Source organism: Oncorhynchus nerka, linkage group LG15 (assembly GCF_034236695.1).
Source record: "Oncorhynchus nerka isolate Pitt River linkage group LG15, Oner_Uvic_2.0, whole genome shotgun sequence".
NCBI lineage: Eukaryota > Metazoa > Chordata > Actinopteri > Salmoniformes > Salmonidae > Oncorhynchus > Oncorhynchus nerka.
In genome coordinates this window covers 19,077,259-19,094,622 of record NC_088410.1, presented here as the reverse complement: position 1 = coordinate 19,094,622, position 17,364 = coordinate 19,077,259, and the positions used below count along the sequence as shown (strand labels likewise).

The window sequence follows — 17,364 nt, the reverse complement described above, 5'->3', positions numbered from 1 at the left end:
AAAAGTCTCCAATAACACCATAAAAAGTCGCTAGATTTGTTGCTAGTCGATTTTTAGAAAATGTGTGCTAGAGGGGTCTGAATACTCGCTAAATATAGCGACAAAGTCTCTAAGATGGCAACACTGTATATATACACATAATATGACATTTGAAATGTGTTTATTATTTTGGAACTTCTAGATTTGTGACATGTTGCCATGAGAAAAGGGCAACCAATGAAGAACGAAACACATTGTAAATACAACCCATATTTATGTTGATTTATTTCCACCTTTTGTACTTTAACTATTAGCACATCGTTACAACACTGTATATACACATAAAATGATATTTGAAATGTCTTTATTCTTTTGGAACTTCTGTGAGTGTAATGTTTACTGTTCATTTTTATTGTGTATTTCACTTTAGTTTATTATCTACTTCAGTCGCTTTGGCGATGTTAACATATGTTTCCTATTCCAATAAAGCCCTTGAATTGAATTGAACGAAAGAGAGAGAGAAAATCACAACACAGGCAGATAGACAGCAACAGACACGAAGCGGGGATTTGAGATAGGACCAAATAGACTGAAGAGGGAGTTGGCGATTGAGAAAGTGAGAGAGATAGGGTCAATACACCGGGCGAAACGGGGACATATTGATTTGATGAATATTGCGTCAAAATCGGTTAGAATAACTCTCTGTGTTCCCTGAGTGACGGGAAGGGAGATAACACACACACGCACACACACCGTCCGGAGTCCGAAAATGGAGGGCATGGCATATGGAGCTGGGAAGGCTGGAGGTGCTTTCAACCCTATAACGTTCTTCCAGCAGCCACACACCATCCTCCGGATCCTCTCTTGGGTGAGTACCGTTACAGTTATATCGCCTATACCGTTACAGTAGCTACGTGCTGCTCATTTCAGGCTAATAACGTCGGCGGTCCCGAACGACGGTCGTTTGTTATGTATGTGTGTTTGACTCAAAATGTGCGCCTCTCGCTGGCTGCCTCCCCGTTTCTCAATTCTCACTTTCCCACCAGTGCGTGCATGTGTACTTTAAGCATAACAGACCTGTCGTGTTAGCAACACTGTCCAAATATGTTGTAATCTATTTGGAACCTGAAACATGGTCAAGGTTTTGGGGATGCAAGCAACAAGGCGCACGACCTGACGCAGGTGGCCTACGATTTTGAAGCGGTTGTAGCTATTGAACCTAGAGAAATGCAGCCATAAGCACGGTGCCCACGTGTTTTGTTGTAGTGTGTGCTTTGCCCCCTGTTCGATCTGTTAAATCCGAGTTAGCGTCCCAATTGGCACCCTATTCTCTATACAGTGCACTACTTTTGACCTGGGAAATAGGGTGATAACTGTAAATCAACTACAATTAGTTTTTCGTTATTCATAAGAATTTGAGAAAAAATTAACTATTTTGGCTATGCATAAAGAATACATGCCTGGGCCTCTCCAGTGGCTCAGCAGTCTAAGGCACTGCATCCCAGTGCTTGAGACATCACTACAGCCCCGGGTTCGATCCCAGGCTTTGTCCCAGCCGGCCGTGACTGGGAGACCCATGAGGACGCATAGCTCTCCTGGGTCCATACGGGAGTTGCAGCGATGAGACAAGACTGTAACTACCAATTGGGGTAAAAAAAGTACCAAAAATATACAAAGATTCATGCCTTTCTATTCCTTACTAAATTAACTTGCAACTAGTCCACATATAGTCTACATATTGTTTATTTATAGTGATCCAGTGGGCCTATAGTACAAGCAATAAACTGTCTGGCGTAGCAGCCTTCACAGGGGGGTGTGGGTGTGTTTTCAGAGGGTTATACATACCATTGAATGGTCACCTATAGACCACAACAATGACAGAATAAGAAGTTTCACTGATAAGAATTACCCCTTTAGGAACGGAGAGACAGACAGATGGAGAGACAGACAGAGACAGATGGGCAGATCGACAGACAGACCGAGAGAGACTCAATGCCATGTAGTCTACTCATCCATTTCGTACCAATGCTACAGAACAGAAATAACATAACTCATCCACTCCCTGTAGTTTATGTGATGGATAACCATAGAAATATAATCTATAGAAGGGACCTTACCATTCAAGGCAATTATGGTATAATGGGTGGTAGATTGTATTTCTATGGGATAACAGTGTTGAGGTCGCAGCTCAATGAATAGACTCTGATTAGAGATGACATGTTGTGGGAAGGGAAGTGTGTGTGTGTGTGTGTGTGTGTGTGTGTGTGTGTGTGTGTGTGTTTACGTGTACGCGCACACATTTTTCACATTCACCATTAGTACAACTGTGTCACTTCCTGTTTTCACTTCGTGGATGATAATAATTTCCTGTGTAGACATCTGCAGCTCCGCCTCCAGGCGTGACCTCAGAGAAACACCTTGGTTACTGTACCAGCAATTAGGACTAAACATATAAAGGTGTCAGTTGTTTTCATGTTTTCCCTCTTTCTTATTCTTTCTCTCGAATCTCTCTCTTCCTTTATTCTCTTTCTCCTTATTCTCTATCTATCGCACTCTCTCTCTCTCTCTCCATATTCTGTCTGTCTCTACCTCTCTCTCTCCCTCTCCATCTCTCTGGCTGGTGTTGAGTTACAGTATATACAGGTTAAGTAGCAATAACGTTGCAGAATCACACATAGGTAGCAGAGAGAGAGAGAAAGGGAGGGAGGGAGGGAGGGAGAGAGAGAAAGGGACAGCTCTCATCTAACATCTTTCTTTCTTGTTCTCTCTTGTTTTCTTTCTCTCTCCTCCTTCTGTAAAGTCATATGGACTGTGCATGTATATTAGCAGTATAGTACCTATATGTTCAGTAGTGGAGGCTTTGGTAGTGGAGGCAACAGTGTAGAAATATCATCTCTAGAAGGGGCATGGAACCTCTTGAATGGGCAGGAATCAGGATTCTATGTGCGGGGGCCTGTCAGTACCAATGTGCCCCACATTCTGACACCATACTGCTAAACACATTAGGCTTAATGACTAGAGGACAGGGTACTGTACACTCACTCACACACTGTCACACACACACAGGCAGGCATGCTAATGCAGACACATACGCACACAGGCTCACACACACACATGCACACAAATATAAATGATTCTGGCAAATCTAATGCCTACTTTCAAAATGTCCCATCGGATTGTCACAAGATCAGGACCCCACGTGGTGACCTGCACAATGCCTGCTTTGATTTGGGCCTGGGGCCTTGAGATGAGAAGGCTACAGGACAGGGCCTTGGAGAAAACACATTTACCTACTAGAGGGAGAAAGGGAGAGAGAAAGAGAGAGGGGGTAGAGAGCGAGAGGAGAACAGAGGGAGGGAGAGAGAACATTCCATGTGATGACAAATACAATTCTGACCCAAGACCTTTTCTAACCCAATCAGCTACTAAGTGTGAGTACCAAATGGCACCCTATTCCCTAAATAGCATAGGGCAATGATCAAAAGTAGTGTACTATATAGGGAATAGGATGCCATTTAATTTGCCTGTTGATCTGAAATGCAGTTGTGTGTGTGTGTGTAAGAGATCACTAAGTCCCAAGGGGGATGTTGATTCCCAAAGCATTGTGGGGGTTTTACTGGGGGAAACACCAGGGGGTTTTAATATAGAGAGTAAAAGGTCCAATTAATATGAAGGGAACTCCCCTATATACACTGCTCAAAAAATAAAGGGAACACTAAAATAACACATCCTAGATCTGAATGAATGAAATATTCTTATTAAATACTTTTTTCTTTACATAGTTGAATGTGCTGACAACAAAATCACACAAAAATTATCAATGGAAATCAAATTTATCAACCCATGGAGGTCTGGTCCAACTTTGATGTAATGTCCTTAAAACAAGTCAAAATGAGGTTCAGTAGTGTGTGTGGCCTTCACGTGCCTGTATGACCTCCCTACAACGCCTGGGCATGCTCCTGATGAGGTGGCTGATGGTCTCCTGAGGGATCTCCTCCCAGACCTGGACTAAAGCATCCGCCAACTCCTGGACAGTCTGTGGTGCAACGTGGCGTTGGTGGATGGAGCGAGACAAGATGTCCCAGATGTGCTCAATTGGATTCAGGTCTGGGGAACGGGCGGGCCAGTCCATAGCATCAATGCCTTCCTCTTGCAGGAACTGCTGACACACTCCAGCCACATGAGGTCTAGCATTGAATTTGCCAATCTTGGTGTTCTCTGGCAAATGCCAAACGTCCTGCACGGTGTTGGGCTGTAGTAAGCACAACCCCCACCTGTGGACGTCGGGCCCTCATACCACCCTCATGGAGTCTGTTTCTGACCATTTGAGCAGACTCATGCACATTTTGTGGCCTGCTGGAGGTCATTTTGCAGGGCTCTGGCAGTGCTCCTCCTGCTCCTCCTTGCACAAAGGCGGAGGTAGCGGTCCTGCTGCTGGGTTGTTGCCCTCCTATGGCCTCCTCCACGTCTCCTGATGTACTGGCCTGTCTCCTGGTAGCGCCTCCATGCTCTGGACACTACGCTGACAGACACAGCAAACCTTCTTGCCATAGCTCGCATTGATGTGCCATCCTGGATGAGCTGCACTACCTGAGCCACTTGTGTGGGTTGTAGACTCCGTCTCATGCTACCACTAGAGTGAAAGCACCGCCAGCATTCAAAAGTGACCAAAACATCAGCCAGGAAGCATAGGAACTGAGAAGTGGTCTGTGGTTTTCACCTGCAGAACCACTCCTTTATTGGGGGTGTCTTGCTAATTGCCTATAATTTCAACCTGTTGTCTATTCCATTTGCACAACAGCATGTGAAATGTATTGTCAATCAGTGTTGCTTCCTAAGTCGACAGTTTGATTTCACAGAAGTGTGATTGACTTGGAGTTACATTGTGTTGTTTAAGTGTTCCCTTTATTTTTTTGAGCAGTGTATATACTCACACACACACACTCTGATTTGAGTCTTCATGTGGAACGATATGCAACCTTTCAGCTCTAATGGCAGGTGTAATATTCAAATAAGGCATCAGAAACCATTCTACCGAAAATAATACCAAAAAGGTGTGCATGAACGCCTTTCATGTGTGTATGTTTGGTATATTTTGATATTAGAATGATAGACAAGGATTGGAATGAGGTGTGTGTGTGTGCTTCCTTTCTCAAGAGGAGCAAGGGGAGATGAGAGATCAGTAGCATCCATCCCTCCCTCTAGCCATCCCTCTCTATCTCTCTCTTTCTTCACAGATCACTTCAATTAGATGAGTGCTAAAGAGGGACCAGTGCTCAAGATAGAAGAAAATAAAGCACCCAGAACAGGAAAGGGGGGATTGACACTTTTTCTCCCAGTGGTTTAGATAGAAAGGACCTTTTCTCCCAGTGGTTTAGATAGATAGGACCTTTTCTCTCAGTGGTTTAGATAGATAGGACCTTTTCTCCCAGTGGTTTAGATAGAAAGGACCTTTTCTCCCAGTGGTTTAGATAGATAGGACCTTTTCTCTCAGTGGTTGAGATAGAAAGGACCTTTTCTCCCAGTGGTTTAGATAGAAAGGACCTTTTCTCTCAGTGGTTGAGATAGATAGGACCTTTTCTCTCAGTGGTTGAGATAGATAGGACCTTTTCTCTCAGTGGTTGAGATAGATAGGACCTTTTCTCTCAGTGGTTTAGATAGATAGATAGATAGATAGATAGGACCTTTTCTCTCAGTGGTTTAGATAGATAGATAGATAGATAGGACCTTTTCTCTCAGTGGTTTAGATAGATAGATAGATAGATAGATAGGACCTTTTCTCTCAGTAGTTTAGATAGATAGATAGGACCTTTTCTCTCAGTGGTTTAGATAGATAGGACCTTTTCTCTCAGTGGTTTAGATAGATAGATAGGACCTTTTCTCTCAGTGGTATAGATAGATAGATAGGACCTTTTCTCTCAGTGGTATAGATAGATAGATAGGACCTTTTCTCTCAGTGGTATAGATAGATAGATAGGACCTTTTCTCTCAGTGGTATAGATAGATAGATAGGACCTTTTCTCTCAGTGGTATAGATAGATAGATAGGACCTTTTCTCTCAGTGGTATAGATAGATAGATAGATAGATAGGACCTTTTCTCTCAGTGGTATAGATAGATAGATAGATAGATAGATAGGACCTTTTCTCTCAGTGGTATAGATAGATAGATAGATAGATAGGACCTTTTCTCTCAGTGGTTTAGATAGATAGATAGATAGATAGATAGGACCTTTTCTCTCAGTGGTTTAGTTAGATAGATAGGACATTTTCTCTCAGTATCTTAGATAGATAGGACCTTTTCTCTTTTATCAATATTCCAAAATGAAGCTGGCTTGTCCAAATGTGCGTTTGCATACCTCAAGCGACTCTGTTTGTGGCGTGTGTGCAGAAAAGGCTTCTTCTGCATCACTCTCCCATACAGCTTCTCCTTGTGCAAAGTGCTCTGAATTGTTGAACGATGCACAGTGACACCATCTGCAGCAAGATGATGTTGTAGGTCTTTGGAGGTGGTCTGTGGGCTGTTTTTGACCGTTCTCACCATCCTTTGCCTCTCTGATATTTTACATGGCCTGCCACTTCTGGCCTTAACAAGAACTGTGCCTGTGGTCTTCCATTTCCTCACTATGTTCCTCACAGTGGACACTGACAGCTTAAATCTCTGCGATAGCTTTTTGTAGCCTTCCTCTAAAACATAATGTTGAACAATCTTTGTTTTCAGGTCATTTGAGAGTTGTTTTGAGGCCCCCATGTTGCCACTCTTCAGAGGAGAGTCAAAGAGAACAACAACTTGCAATTGGCCTTCAATACCTTTTCTCATGATTGGATGCACTTGTCTATGAAGTTTAAGTCTTAATGAGCTCACCAAACCAACTGTGTGTTCCAATTAATCAGTGCTAAGTAGTTACAGGTATTCAAATCAACAGAATGACAAGGGTGCCCACATTTTTGCATAGCCTATTATTCACATCTGATTTAATTTCATACAACTTAATATTGCTACACTAAAACTCTTTGTCTGGACAATACCCCAGTACTCAGCTTTTATTAGAAAATGAATGGCATGCCACTGTGATCATTTTTTTGTGACGACAGTAAATTATTATGCAGCCTCAGAGGGGTGCCCAAACGTTTTCATACGACTGTATATTCTGCCAGTGTTTATACTGTAGTACTGTAGGTATATTCTGCCAGTGTTTATACTGTAGTACTGTAGGTATATTCTGACAGTGTTTATACTGTAGTACTGTAGGTATATTCTGCCAGTGTTTATACTGTAGTGAAAGACTGTAGGTATATTCTGTCAGTATTTATACTGTAGTGAAAGACTGTAGGTATATTCTGCCAGTATTTATACTGTAGTACTGTAGGTATATTCTGTCAGTGTTTATACTGTAGGGCAGCACTGTAGGTATATTCTGCCAGTGTTTATACTGTAGTACTGTAGGTATATTCTGCCAGTGTTTATACTGTAGTACTGTAGGTATATTCTGTCAGTGTTTATACTGTAGTACTGTAGGTATATTCTGCCAGTGTTTATACTGTAGTACTGTAGGTATATTCTGACAGTGTTTATACTGTAGTACTGTAGGTATATTCTGACAGTGTTTATACTGTAGTACTGTAGGTATATTCTGTCAGTATTTATACTGTAGTACTGTAGGTATATTCTGTCAGTGTTTATACTGTAGTACTGTAGGTATATTCTGTCAGTGTTTATACTGTAGTACTGTAGGTATATTCTGTCAGTGTTTATACTGTAGTACTGTAGGTATATTCTGCCAGTGTTTATACTGTAGTACTGTAGGTATATTCTGCCAGTGTTTATACTGTAGTGCTGTAGGTATATTCTGACAGTGTTTATACTGTAGTACTGTAGGTATATTCTGTCAGTGTTTATACTGTAGTACTGTAGGTATATTCTGTCAGTGTTTATACTGTAGGGCAGTACTGTAGGTATATTCTGACAGTGTTTATACTGTAGTACTGTAGGTATATTCTGTCAGTGTTTATACTGTAGGGCAGTACTGTAGGTATATTTTGTCAGTGTTTATACTGTAGTACTGTAGGTATATTCTGTCAGTGTTTATACTGTAGTACTGTAGGTATATTCTGACAGTGTTTATACTGTAGTACTGTAGGTATATTATGTCAGTGTTTATACTGTAGTACTGTAGGTATATTCTGTCAGTGTTTATACTGTAGTACTGTAGGTATATTCTGACAGTGTTTATACTGTAGTACTGTAGGTATATTCTGACAGTGTTTATACTGTAGTACTGCCGATCATTCAGAGTATCTCTACCGCTCCTGCTGTCTCTAGAGAGTTGAACACAGCAGGTCTGGGACAGGTCAGGGTTCCATAGCCGATCATTAAGAGTATCTCTACTGCTCCTGCTGTCTCTAGAGAGTTGAACACAGCAGGTCTGGGACAGGTAGCACATCCGGTGAACAGGTCAGGGTTCCATAGCCGATCATTAAGAGTATCTCTACTGCTCCTGCTGTCTCTAGAGAGTTGAAAACAGCAGGTCTGGGACAGGTAGCACGTCCAGTGAACAGGTCAGGGTTCCATAGCCGATCATTCAGAGTATCTCTACCACTCCTGTTGTCAGCAAGGAGTCATCAGGCCAGGTAGTCCTGAGGCATGGTCCTAGGGCTAGTGTGTGTATAGTAGGAATAGACTATTATCTTGGTGTGTATGGCTGACACTCAACACACTTCTTTCTGATCCTTCCCTCCTCCCCTTTCCTAATCTCTCCCTCCCATCTTCCCTCTCTCCCTCCTATCCTTCTCTCTTTACAGTTTTTCTCTATTGTGATCTTTGGTTCTATAGCCAACGAGGGTTACGTGAACCGACCGGACGAGTCCCAGGAGTTCTGTATTTTCAACAGGTGACACACACACACACACACACTGTAGTAGTTACTGCTCCTCTTTTATGACTCTATCTGATCTCTTTGATATTCCATATGTGCATCTCATCTGTTATAGCTGTTATTGCTTGTGTTGTTGCCCTACACATTTCCCCGTTGGGACAATACAGTTATTGATTGATTGATTGACAGGAACCAGAATGCGTGTAACTATGGACTGTTCATGGGAACCTTGGCCTTTCTCTGCTGTCTGGTCTTCCTGGCCCTGGATGTCTACTTCCCACAGATCAGCTCTGTCAAGGACCGCAAGAAGGCTGTACTGGCAGACGTAGGGGTTTCAGGTGAGTGGAAAGGGGGAGCAAGGAAGAGAGAGGGAGGAGATGTATGGAGAGGGAGTAAAGGGAAATGAGCGAGAGGTTGGATGGAAAGAGGGGAGAGAGGGGATGGATGTGTGTGGAGGGAGAGGATGGAGAGAGGGGAGAGATGTATGTAGAGAGATGTGTGTAGAGGTAGAGGATGGAGAGATGTGTGTGGAGAGATGTGTGTAGAGGGAGAGGATGGAGAGAGTGGAGAGAGGGGAGAGATGTATGTAGAGAGATGTGTGTAGAGGTAGAGAGATGGAGAGAGGTGTGTAGAGAGCTGGAGAGATGTGTGTAGAGGGAGAGGATGGATGGGGAGAGAGGTGTGTAGAGAGATGGAGAGAGGTGTGTAGGGGGAGAGGATGGATGGGGAGAGAGGGGAGAGATGTGTGTAGAGGGAGAGGATGGAGAGAGGGGAGAGATGTGTGTAGAGGTAGAGAGATGGAGAGAGGTGTGTAGAGAGCTGGAGAGATGTGTGTAGAGGGAGAGGATGGATGGGGAGAGAGGTGTGTAGAGAGATGGAGAGAGGTGTGTAGGGGAGAGGATGGATGGGGAGAGAGGGGAGAGATGTGTGTAGAGGGAGAAGAGAGATGTGGAAGAGGGAGAGGATGGATGGGGAGAGAGGGGAGAGATGTGTGTAGAGGGAGAAGAGAGATGTGGAAGAGGGAGAGGATGGATGGGGAGAGAGGGGAGAGATGTGTGTAGAGGGAGAGGATGGATGGGGAGAGAGGGGAGAGATGTGTGTAGGGGAGAGAGGATGGATGGGGAGAGAGGGGAGAGATGTGTGTAGAGGAAGAGAGATGAGGGGGAGAGGATGGATGGGGAGAGAGGGAGAGATGTGGATGGGGAGAGGGAGAAGAGAGATGTGGAAGAGGGAGAGGATGGATGGGGAGAGAGGGGAGAGTGTGTAGAGGGAGAAGAGAGATGTGGAAGAGGGAGAGGGATGGATGGGGAGAGAGGGGAGAGAGGTGTGGATGGGGAGAGGGAGAAGAGAGATGTGGAAGAGGGAGAGGATGGATGGGGAGAGAGGGGAGAGATGTGTGTAGAGGGAGAAGAGAGATGTGGAAGAGGGAGAGGATGGATGGGGAGAGAGGGAGAGATGTGTGTAGAGCACATATGTCAGAGTCAAGGCCCGCGGGCCACATCCGGCCCGCAAGAAGGTTTTTACGGCCCTGGGATGATCTTGATTTATTATTAGAACCGCCCGCAGCAAGCCGGCAGCCCGCAGATCTTTTACACGCACCAATACTACATTTCCCACAATGCAAAGGTGACGCACCGAGCAGTAGGCTGCTTCATTTCAATATTTATTGGCACAGCAGTCGTCAGCATCACAGTAAAATTAACTTTCAGATACCCATCAAAAATGGCAAAACGGAAGGTGGATACTGAGAACCGGGGGTTTCAAACAAGGTGGGAGTCGGAGTATATGTTCACGAAGGTAGCTGGAAAACCTGTGTGTCTTCTGTGTGGAGAAAGTGTGGCGGTACTGAAAGAGTATAATCTGAGACGACATTATGAAACGAAACACGCGGACAAAAACAATAATATGGACATGGAACAAAGGCTACAAAAGGCAGAGGAATTAAAACGAGGCCTCAAATCTCGACAGGCTCTGTTCAAAAAGCCAAATCACAAGGCCAGGCTGCTGTCAAGGCCAGTTTTATTTTGGCAGAAGAGATCGCTAAATCAGCCCGGCCATTTACGGAGGGGGATTTCATCAAAAACTGCATGATTAAAGTTTGTGACGAAGTTTGCCCAGAAAAAGGCAACTCTTTTTAAATGTGAGTCTGAGCAGAAACACCATTGCCGAGAGAGTAGACCAGTTGTCCATCAATCTAAAAGAGCAGCTTGTGAAAAAGGGAAAAGATTTTATTGCATATTCCTTGGCTGTGGATGAGAGCACCGACATTTCTGACATTGCCCAGTTGTCAATTTTCATCCGAGAGTGGACTCCAACCTAAGCGTGACAGAGGAGTTTTTGGCTTTACGTCCTATGCATGGCACAACCACGGGGCATGATTTGTATGAAGAGGTGTCAAGATGTGTAAATGAGATGGAGCTGCCTTGGGAAAAACTCGTGGGTTTGACAACCGACGGAGCACCTGCGATGTGTGGACACAGGAGCGGACTGGTGGCGAAGATACGGGAAAAGATGCAAGAGGAAAACGCGACAGGTGAGCTGACAGCTTATCATTGTATCATACACCAGGAAGCGTTGTGCGGTAAAGCCTTGAAAATGGAGCATGTAATGAGCATCATCACGCGCACAGTTAACTTTATCAGAGCCAAAGGTTTGAATCACCGCCAGTTCAAGGCATTTCTGACGGAGTTAGAAACGGAGCATGGTGATTTGCCTTATCACACAGAGGTGCGATGGCTAAGCCAGGGAAAGGTGCTTCAAAGATGTTTCGAGCTTCGTGAGGAGATTTGTCTGTTCTTGGACAGCAAAGGAAAGACACAACACAACTCCGAGACGAAATGTTTCTGTGTGAAATGGCTTTTCTGTGTGACATTACGAGTCATCTGAATGCAATAAACTTGCAGCTGCAGGGTCGGGATCGTGTCATCTCTGATATGTACAGTACAGTGAAGGCATTTAAAACCAAACTGACTCTGTGGGAGACGCAGATGCGGAAAGAAAATTTGAGCCACTTTCCCAGCTGCCAGACCATGAAAGAGAAGCTCTCTACCAGTGCGTTCCCGAGCACACAGTTGGCTGATAAAATAGGTATGCTTGCCGCTGACTTTCGACGCCGATTTGCTGACTTTGAAGCACAAAAAGCAGGTTGGAACTGCTCGGTAACCCATTTGCTGTTGACGTGGAAAGCTCACCACCAAACCTCCAAATGGAGTTGATTGACCTCCAATGCAATGATGCACTGAGGGCAAAATATGCGGCAGTGGGTGCTGCGGAGTTCGCCCGTTTCCTCCCGGCACAATGCCCCAGCTGCGCATCCAGGCTGCTCAAACGTTGTCTATGTTTGGCAGCACATACCTGTGTGAACAACTGTTTTCTTTGATGAACCTGAACAAAACATCACACAGAAGTCGACTTACTGCTGAACACCTCCACTCAATTCTGAGGATTTCTTCAGCTCAGAGCCTTACCCGAACATTGATGAACTTGTGGAAAAGATGGGACACCACCAAGTATCACCCTCAACCTCAAACAAGTGAACATTACTGTGCAATCACATATTTAGAGTTTTTACTCAGTTCAAGTTTAAAAGTTAAAATTTAATATTTGTTTTCACTGCATGTTACTTCTCCTTAAACAAAGTGTTGTTTTTGATTAATAGATTTTTGCACTTTATTTTTTTGTATTTCAATCCAATTATATTTTAAAAATATTTCAGTTGAGTGGATGATAGAAAATTGCTATTATTGTTTTTTCTTTGAAGTAAATTTAGCCCACTTTTGCTAAAATAGAAAATATAGTCTACTGATGGTGCCTTGAATACCGGTTTCTTTCATTTAATGTTCATGTTATGGGGATATTTATATAAAGGAAATTTGTCTTTTGTGTCTGTTGAAAATTAAAGATTACTGACAGAGCCATAAGAAAATATTGCTTTATTTATCTGATCATATTGTAATATATTTGTTAGGTTTTCAGTAGGTTCAATTAGGTTCACTAGACTATATGCGTCATTTAAAAATTTTTCAATGAACATTCGAACAGTCCGGCCCTCGTCTTGTAGCTGATTTTTTTATTTGGCCCTCCGTCCATTTGACTTTGACACCCCTGGTGTAGAGGGAGAAGAGAGATGTGGAAGAGGGAGAGGATGGATGGGGAGAGAGGGGAGAGATGTGTGTAGAGGGAGAAGAGAGATGTGGAAGAGGGAGAGGATGGATGGGGAGAGATGTGTGTAGAGGGAGAAGAGAGATGTGGAAGAGGGAGAAGAGAGATGTGGAAGAGGGAGAGGATGGATGGGGAGAGATGTGTGTAGAGGGAGAAGAGAGATGTGGAAGAGGGGATGATGGGGAGAGAGATGTGGAAGAGGATGTGGAAGAGGGAGAGGATGGATGGGGAGAGATGTGTGTAGAGGGAGAAGAGAGATGTGGAAGAGGGAGAAGAGAGATGTGGAAGAGGGAGAAGAGAGATGTGGAAGAGGGAGAAGAGAGATGTGGAAGAGGGAGAGGATGGATGGGGAGAGAGGTGTGTAGAGGGAGAAGAGAGATGTGTGTAGAGGGAGAAGAGAGATGTGGAAGAGGGAGAAGAGAGATGTGGAAGAGGGTGGGTAATGTCTGTGTCCCACCTGCTCATTTAATGAGAAGGAGCTTAACAACAACAGAAAACAGAAAACAAAATGGTCGATCTTCAGTGGTTTTCAACTACTGGTTGTCTATTGTTGCTGCTCACTTCCTGTCATGGGAGAGGGAGAGAAAGACACATCCATTACTTTAGTTCTAGTGAGCTAACATGTAAGATTCAATGTGACCTTTCTAACTTCTGTTTTCTCCCTCCTTTCCTTCCTTTCTGCTCCCTCATCCTCCTTTCATCCCTTCCTCCCCTCTATCACCCTGTCCCTCTACCTCCCTCTTTCCCTTTCATCCTTCTCCCTCTCTCTCCCTTCCATCCTCCTCCCCTTCTCTCGCTCTCTTTCTCCCTCCTTTCATCCCCTCTCCCTTCCTTTCCTCCCTCTCTCCCTCCTCCTTTTCATCCCTCTCCCTCTCTTTTCTCTCTCGCTTTCTCTCTCTCACTCTCACACACATATATATATATCTCCCTGCAGCATTCTGGTCCTTCATGTGGTTCGTGGGGTTCTGTTTCCTGACCAACCAATGGCAGGTGGCGAAGCAGGAGGACAACCCCCTGAGGGAGGGAGGGGATGCTGCTCGTGCTGCTATCACCTTCGCCTTCTTCTCTATATTCACCTGGGTACGGTACACTTTACTCCTTTATAACACTATCACCTTCTTCTCTATATTCACCTGGGTACGGTACACTTTACTCCTTTATAACACTATCACCTTCTTCTCTATATTCACCTGGGTACGGTACACTTTACTCCTTTATAACACTATCACCTTCTTCTCTATATTCACCTGGGTACGGTACACTTTACTCCTTTATAACACTATCACTTCATCCCTGTCTTCATTTTACAGCATCTTCATTATACAGTATCTTCAAGGAAAATGTTCAGAAGAACAGCCACCAATGGGCCTAGACATCTAAGTATAGGACCCTCGCCATTTAGCAGGCACTTCTATCCAGAGCAACTTATTAAACTGTCAACACTGAAACATATTATTAGTACATGATCCATGTGGGAAGGGACCCACAAACTGTTGTTGCCAGCACCATGTTCAAGCCCCTGAGCCATCGGGACCAACCAGCACCTCTGCCATGACCTTTGATCCCTAAGTCCTACCTGCTCTCTCTCTCCTCTAGGGTGGGCTGACTCTCTTCTCCATGGAGAGGCTAAAGAGTGTGTCCTTCCAAGAGGAATACCAGAAGCTGTTCACCTCTCAGCCCCCCATCCCACTAATATAATCTGTGTTCTTCTAATAACCTTCCAGCTCCCTTTGCTTTTAAAACTGCAGTCTGCAATTACAACGTTTCACCCCCAGCCCCCCATCCCACTAATATAATATCATGTGTTGTTCTAGTAGGAAACCTATATCTCCAATCCCTCTGCAGCTAACCTCTTATTGCTTCTAGTCAGACGCTGCTGTGACTGTGATATCTCTGTATGACACACACACACACACACGCAGACACACAGATACACACACACAGTGTAGGCAGGCATCTACGGTAGGCTACCTCCACCATTTTGTGAAAGGCTGGCAAATTAGTTTGGTGTCTTTATAACTCAAAAGCATTTAAAATGCTTTAGCTATTCAATAAATATGCACATTTAGTGAAAATACATTTTTATCACATTTACTGCATATCTTCTTGTGCTCTTGTCTTTTTTATCTGACGAGTGTGAATGATTGTTTTTACCAATCCAAAAGAGTGAGATGTGAATGATTGTTTATTTTTACCAAACCAAAAGAGTGAGATGTGAATGATTGTTTATTTTTAGCAAACCAAAAGTGTGAGATGTGAATGGCTAAACGACTGCTTTGATAACTAACTGACCTGAGCGACTCAAGGCTCGCGTCTCAAATGGCACCCTATTCCCTATGTAGTGCACTACTTTAGACCAGAGCCCTATTCCCTATGTAGTGCACTCCTTTAGACCAGAGCCCTATTCCCTATGTAGTGCACTACTTTAGACCAGAGCCCTATTCCCTATGTAGTGCACTACTTTAGACCAGAGCCCTGTTCCCTATGTAGTGCACTACTTTAGACCAGAACCCTATTCCCTATGTAGTGCACTACTTTAGACCAGAGCCCTATTCCCTATGTAGTGCACTACTTTAGACCAGAGCCCTATTCCCTATGTAGTGCACTACTTTTAGACCAGAGCCCTATTCCCTATGTAGTGCACTACTTTAGATCAGAGCTATAAAGGGAAAAGGGTGCAATTTGGGACACACGCAAGCAATCTAATAAAGATTTAACCTAGCTTTCCAGACAACTAATTCAATTCACTTTCTTTCTTTCCTTCTTTCCTTCCTTCTTTCTCTTTCTTTCCTTCTTTTTTCTTTCTTTCTTTCTCTTTCTTTTTTCTTTCTTTCCTTCTTTCTTTCTCTTTCTTTCCTTCTTTCTTTCTTTCCTTCTTTCTTTCTCTTTCTTTTCTTTCTTTCTTTCTTTTCTTTCTTTCTTTCCTTCTTTCTTTCTCTTTCTTTCCTTCTTTCTTTCTTTCCTTCTTTCTCTTTCTTTCTTTCCTTCTTTCTTTCTTTCTTTCAAACCTAATCCACAAATGCTGCATTTGTTTATCATCTCTTACACATCTACCTAACCACACCCCATCCACCCCAAACCTCCACCCTCTACGATACCCATCCACCATTCAACTACCCCCTCAAAACATCCTTTCCCAACCTACCCACTCCTCTCTACCTTACCCCTTAGCCTCTTCCACCTTCTTCACCCTCCTCCCTTCTATTTACCTCCACCTCACCACCTAATCTACACACCTCTATCTCTCTCCAACTACCCCATCCCCACCCTAACCTCCTCAACCCTCCCACCGCACCTTCTTCACCCCACCTCCCTCTCATTTCCCTTCATCTCACCCCCAACCTACACCCCTCTACCTCCCCACCTCCTTCCCTCTTCCCTTCATCTCACCCCCAACCTACACCCCTCTACCTCCCCACCTCCTTCCCTCTTCACTTCATCTCACCCCCCAACCCCAACTATGCCCTCCCACACCACTCTCTTCACCCACCTCCTCCCTCCCCAAGGCGGCCCAGTCCTTCTTCGGCTATCAGAGGTACCAGCTGGGGGCAGACTCTGCTCTCTTCTCCCAGGACTACATAGACCCCAGCCTGGATGCTGAGGCGGCCGGGGACCCCTACACCTCCTTCACGGCCGGGGGGGACGATCTGGGACAAGGAGCCCCTGTGGGGGGGTCCTCCTATCAGGGGATGAACGGCGAGGGGGGTGGGGGGTACCAGGAGTACTGAGGGAGGACAGTGGGGATGAAAGGAGGATGGGCGAGTAGAGGGGGGTGGGGCGTTGAAGGGTAGGGAGCGGGAAGGAGTGAAAAATGGAGGCGTGGAGGGGGAGGACCAGGGGGATGGAGGAAGGGGGAGTGGTTGGAGGGATGGATGGAGAAGTGGAGGGGGAGGGGGAGGAGTCAGGATAAGTGTGTGTGTGTGTGTGGGGGGACTGACTTATAACAAACTTACATTCATTAGTTGGACCAAAGCATAGTTCTTAGGCTGTAGCGAGAAGGCAAAGCTATTGTGGTGTAGATAGTTCATCACAGCTACTACCAAAACAGATCTCTTCGTCACATATATATTTTTTATAGTTAGAAAATTAGAAATCCCAAGTTTCAATGTACATAAGAATGCTTAATAGATGTTCATGTTTTTCATGTATCATTGGACAAAACATGCCTCTAAGTATACTGTATATTGAAACTAATCTCTGACTGTAGTTTGACGTAGCCTATCGACCGACCGAAACTAATTTAATCTACCGGTATGGGGGTGTTCAAAAATAACATGACTATATTTAAGGGCATTACTATGTGCTTTCTGTAAAAAGTTTAACTTGGGCTACTCAGTCAGTATGCTGTGT

At 44.3% G+C, this 17,364-nt stretch overlaps 1 protein-coding gene across 2 annotated transcripts; it reads left to right on the top strand.

Moving 5' to 3' along the window:
- Window positions 1-487: 487 nt before the first annotated feature.
- Window positions 488-16,757, top strand: LOC115122932 (synaptogyrin-1-like). 2 transcript variants are annotated; one of them, XM_065001192.1, is made up of 5 exons: window positions 488-847; window positions 8,780-8,868; window positions 9,043-9,191; window positions 13,949-14,094; window positions 16,521-16,757. In XM_065001192.1, the coding sequence occupies exons 1-5, from the start codon at window positions 749-751 to the stop codon at window positions 16,740-16,742; spliced, it is 705 nt and encodes a 234-aa protein (XP_064857264.1). In that variant the 5' UTR covers window positions 488-748; the 3' UTR covers window positions 16,743-16,757. The 2 variants fall into 2 exon arrangements, with proteins under 2 accessions (XP_064857264.1, XP_064857263.1); XM_065001191.1 differs by lacking the exon at window positions 16,521-16,757 and adding an exon at window positions 14,611-14,804 and having other exon boundaries at window positions 490-847.
- Window positions 16,758-17,364: the final 607 nt, after the last annotated feature.